A 5466-nucleotide genomic window follows, 5' to 3' on the forward strand; every position below is an offset into this window, starting at 1 on the left:
AAAAACATGTATATAAAAGCAGAAACCACACAGTTCTTTTGTGGAAATGACACTGTATTTTGGCGATGGCGTCCTTTCTCCTTTTTTTTTTTTACAAAATGAACTATACAAGTTTGAAGCTCAACACCTTACTTTTATTCTGTCCATTGTATAACATTTAAAAAAAAAAATGCCAAGTGCTCAATATATAAAAGTATAAAACACTAAGAACTCTATCATGTCAGTAATTGTAGACAAAACTTTATTATTACATCTCACCCTGTAGCTTAGTGCTAGGAACCAACGCATGCAACTTAACATATGAGGGCCTTTATGAACATTTAACACAATTCACACACAACAAAACATTTGAGTGAGATTAGGTTTTTTTTTCTTTTTTCAACATTTTTTCTGTGTTCACTCACAACTGGAAACTATTAGTCACACCATATAAATAGCTATAAAAATACTAGATCTCTTTCCCACATGTTCACAGGGTACACGAAATATTCCTAGAAAACAGGTCAATAACAATAATAATCAAAAAACTCCGTTCGTTCACTCATTGTATTGGCCCTGTAAAACAAGGACGGCTACAAGAAAAAGCTGGAAACAACAACAAAAAAATTAAAATGCTAAAACTTGTAATCGCACCTTTTTACTAAGCTCTGCCAACCTTATCTGCAGCCTTATGCACAACAGCACTTCAAAAAGAGAATGTACAAAATAAAGTGACTAGAGAAGAAACCACACAGAGGAGGGCCCGTGTGGATGATGTTCAAGTCTCCCCTTCACTTTCTCCGTCCTCTGCCTGCAAGGGGAAAGGGGCCGTTACAAACTTGTCAAGAGTTGTTACAATACCGAGGTTATGTGGTTTGGTGTAGAATAGAAGTTAAACGGACCCCTGATGTCAAAATACAACTTGCTCTAGACAAACAGATTACTATATTTACTCGAATCTAACACGCCCTTAAAGGGGCACTGACACAAAAATTTTGCATCTTGTTTTTTTTTGTTGCGATAAGTAGCTAGTGACCTACTTATAACCTGTAGAAACCTCATTTGCTTCAGCGTGCGACGGTTGTTTAATTAGAGGCATTTTCAATGCGGCCAGTCACAGTTTCAGTTTCAGCGAGTGCCGCGAAACGATGGATTTTGTGTGAACGAAGCTGACCACGTGACCGTCGGAGAGATATCACAGAGCAGAGCCGCCGTAGCACTGTCGAATCCGCATCGACGGCAGTTTCTGCGAATGCCCCCACGTACTGATCTCGTGAGGCGCTTAATTAAAAAGCGACCGTGGATGTGACGCAGGTGCTGCGAGTGCAAATGCTACCGCGGCTAAAGAACGACGCGCGACGCTCGAGATGGTGGGTGGCAATACGCGCGCTGGGAGCAGCCGGCCGGTCTGCCTACAGGTCCGCCTACAGATGTGTTCGGCTTAGCACTGCGGCGGATATTCGAGTGCCGCTCTCGTAAGCGGTGCAGATGACAATTTTTAATGCAACCCGCCATCGCATCATTAACTCCTTTCTCATGTAAGCCACCATGGTCGGGACTTGGGGACAATTTCGTGCAGCGGTAACAAGCTATCACTCGAGCTACCTGCGCCGGCCTGGGCCACTTCGCGGCCGTGGCCGCCGCCTGCACAGCGACCGTGCGGCTAGCTCAGTGGGCTTTTCGTGCCTCCGCCGCATTTTCGCATCCAATGGTAATAAACAGTAATAGAAACAGAGTGCCTGGAATCGCTGTAGAACTTTGGTCGCGGCCAGCTGCCCGATGAGCTGACGAAATCACGGCGCCTCCGCCGCCAACGATCGGGTCGTTCGTTCTCGAGAGCAGAAGCTCCGCCCTCCGGCCCTCCGATTGGAGCGGCAAGCCGGGCGAGCCGGCTAAACACGGCGGCAGTGCGGAAGCGGCAAACACAAACTCGTGACGTGTTTGGACGTTGTTTATTTACACAATATCCTCGGGATGTCGATTGCGCGTGGTCCTCTGCTGGCTGCTCGGTTGCGTTTCGCACACTATAAAATTGATTTTAAATATGTTCTAGGCTGTATTCGCCGCTGATATTTTGCAGATGATGTATATGTGTTCCCACCAATCTATCTCCGAAGTTATCTCGCCTTCAAAATTTTGTGTCAGTGCCCCTTTAATTGTAACGCGCACCCATTTTTTTGCAATCTAAAAAAAAAAAAAAAAAAAACCACGACTTATTACGTCCTTGATTGCAACACACACTAGACTTTCATTACTTAATACAGAAATGCAAGCTTTTCTCATTCGTAACAAGCAAGGTTTATTCCAAAAGTGGCACGAAATGAAATGTGCCGGTTATTGCCGGCAAGACGACCACCACGACGGCGGTCCGGGGCAGCGACGGCGCTGCCCCGGCAGCTCTGTCGTTATGGGATTCTGAGCTGCTCGCTGCTGCTGCACGTATTCCGCCAGCGGGTATTCTATTTGGGGATATCGCCCCTGGACCACTGAACCCTTTCTGTGTCGCCTTGCTTGCAAAAATGGTCTTTCTGTTTGCGCCAGTCCCGCATGCAAGTGTCCGAAACACTGAGCGCACGTGACTCGGGCCAATTGCTGTCGCTTTCTGCGCACAAGATTACTTTCTTCTAAACGCAGCATCGTGGTGAACCTGCCGTGTCTTCGCAGTGGGAAATTCCATGGCGGAAAGAACAGGGGAACGCAATAAAAGACCACAGACAACAAAGGCAAGGATGCGCAGACTAGGAAGCGCTGGCTATGCGTTCAGTAGTCAAGCAGCCATCTTGAAATGTCAATGGCATACCTGCCAACCTGGTGACATGGAAATTCGTAATAACCGCGGACTGGGGCAAGGGGGGGGCAGCACACTTGAATTTTTAAGTCTGAACGGATGAACGTTTTGTGACAAACATTCTCACGTTTTCACAACCATACGTGCAAACCGTCAGTGTTGTAGAGTAATGAGCAGCAACTCCATTGGGCACGGAAGCAAATTCTAACATGTACAATTTCAAGAACACTTGGTAGTAGTCTCGCGGCTTCGAGCCCGCCGTTGCAATGCGAAGGAACTACCGCGGACGTACCACGGGTCTTACTGCACAGGACGCGGCAGTCATACAAAGAGCGCCACGAACACGGAAGTCGTAACTGGCCCGTGAACAACATGCTATAAGCAGACTTGCTTTAGATGCAGCGAGTTCTGGATATGGATGCGTAGCCCACCCCGAGAAGACAGAAATCGCTGCTTCGCAGTTGGTGATAACAATACTACGTATTGCTTTCTCGTGGGGCGCAGGTACCACAGTGTCATTAAAAGATGGTCCAATTATTTTCGAAAATTCGTAAAATTTCAGGCACGATTCGTAAAATCGTAAGACGCGGCAAAATTCGTACATTTTATGGAAAATTCGGAAGGGTTGGCAGGTATGCAATGGCGATACGGTGCTGCAGTTTTGAGTCATACTTGATTGTAACGCGCATGTGATTTTGGGACCTATTTTTCCGGAAAAAAGGCACGCGTTAGATTCTAGCAAATACGGAAGGTCACCGAGAACTCTTATGCACAGCTTTTTTTAAAAAACTGAGGTAGAAAATAGCGAGAACGTAAAGACAGGTGCCGCCACCACCGGCTATACTGTGCAACTTGCACCAGAAGTGCTTAAATCAACGGGCAGGTTTTTGCATGCTCGTCGATTTAATTTAATTTAACTGAATTAACTGAACCGAAAACAACTCAAAACAATTTAACTGAAAAACCAGTCACATATTTAACTGAACACAACCTCCTATCCCAAAATCAACATGGCTTTCATGCAGGCTTTTTGACAGTTACGCAACTACCGACCAATAGTTATTTAAATGAACTACCAAATTATGTGTTCTGTTAGTTTAGTGTGTATTCACTGTTATGGGCCCCCTCCTGCAATGTCTCGGAACTGTGAGACACCAGTATTTGTAAATAAAAATAAATAACAGGCGCACACATACACACACTTCACACCCAAGATAACAGTGCTTCAGCTAATTTATTGCTTCGTGGCACTGCAGACCGCATTAGCTCGCCTGATGCTTGTGTCTACGGCACAATGACGTTTGATGCAAGCACCGGTCACTCCTCTGAAAGCCTGCCAGTCGCCTGGTATGAATGAATTCATTAATAGCACTCCCATTTCCTACACATGAAAAGTGGAGACGATTCCCCTCAGTATTTTTGCCCAAGTTCCTTTTTCTTTTTTTCTATCGTAAATTTCTCAGCTTGGAACAAACAAGAAGACTGGACGAGTGGGCGACGTTCACCAAACATGTTGGGTGTACAAACAGCGGCAGCTTACCGGGAAGAGAGTCTTTACCGGGAAATCAGCCATGCTCACGTTGAACGGCTGGATTGGGTGCAAGGGCCTGCGCGATGCGATCGACGACGTGCTCCTGGAAAAGGGGAGGGGAGTTGTACACAAGTAACAGCGCAGGTGCATAAAATTGAAGTGGAGAAATAATGTGTTTGAGGGCAACCTCTAGGGAACGTGGCACGAACCACAGGCAAGGTCCTATGTTTTCATCAATTGAGGCTAGCTTTGTTTAACACTCACATCAGAATACCTAGCTAATACAAACGTATGTTAAAAACCACCAGTTCAAGAGATAATTAGAGAACTCTAGCTATGTACGCCAATAACTAGGGTGATTACTTTCTCCTGGCATCCACCAAGGGATGCAAGCTCATGAAATAGACAACTGACCCAACGTCCACTCATTTCTTGTTGTGAATTTCTGGTGCAGTAACACACACAAACACACACGCACACACACACAACTATGTAAAACACTGTTGATGCATTCCCAGGTTATTGCGTTATCTTGGAAATTGTACTGCGGAAGTCCGGTACCACTATGACTTTTCTTGTACGGCACAAGTTCGGATAGGTATTTGACAGAACAAACTTTCATTCTGCAGTAACCTCAGAAACCTATCAATGAGCTTGTACTGAATACAATGATATAAATGACCTTTTATTGCAAACTAAATGCAAACCAACATTTCCAAATATTTCCCGGACATGTCAGTCCCAGAAACCTTGTTTCCATCGAGGTCTTCCGCTGCCTACGTTTTTAGTACTGTGTTTACTCTTAGTGTGCCGTGAAAGGCTATAAAACCACTACGTTAGCTATGTAAAAAACACCCAAAAGACCAACATAAAAGTAGACGTCAAATTAGTGTGGACATAACTGAAAATAGTGGCCTACAAGCTCTATAAGCAAACTGGCGAATACAGTGCGAGGACGATGTTGTGTGCCAGCATTTAATGGCAACCATGCATTTATATACACTCACTTTCATTCATCCCAACAATCTAGAGTTATACACAGATGATGGCGCACGTAGACTTCGGAGCATGCCGTCCGTTCTTTCAGCTACTGTCCATCATGTGAACCATTTTGGCACACTGCTAATACAGTACAACCCACTAAAAAAAACGAACCAGGAAATGGAAA

At 45.2% G+C, this 5466-nt stretch overlaps 1 protein-coding gene across 1 annotated transcript in view; it reads right to left on the reverse strand.

Annotated features, from left to right (window-relative positions):
* Positions 1-4657: 4657 nt before the first annotated feature.
* The window catches only part of LOC144162218 (membrane-associated tyrosine- and threonine-specific cdc2-inhibitory kinase-like), a 51543-nt gene continuing 50734 nt past the window's right edge, over positions 4658-5466 (reverse strand). Inside the window, exon 11 of the mRNA XM_077692683.1 lies at positions 4658-4667. Within this exon, the coding sequence (XP_077548809.1) occupies positions 4658-4667 (10 nt within the window). The remainder of the gene's footprint in view (positions 4668-5466) is intronic.

This window comes from Haemaphysalis longicornis, unplaced genomic scaffold (assembly GCF_048455015.1).
Source record: "Haemaphysalis longicornis isolate Haplotype H1 unplaced genomic scaffold, Haemaphysalis longicornis Haplotype H1 scaffold_12, whole genome shotgun sequence".
NCBI classification, from domain to species: domain Eukaryota; kingdom Metazoa; phylum Arthropoda; class Arachnida; order Ixodida; family Ixodidae; genus Haemaphysalis; species Haemaphysalis longicornis.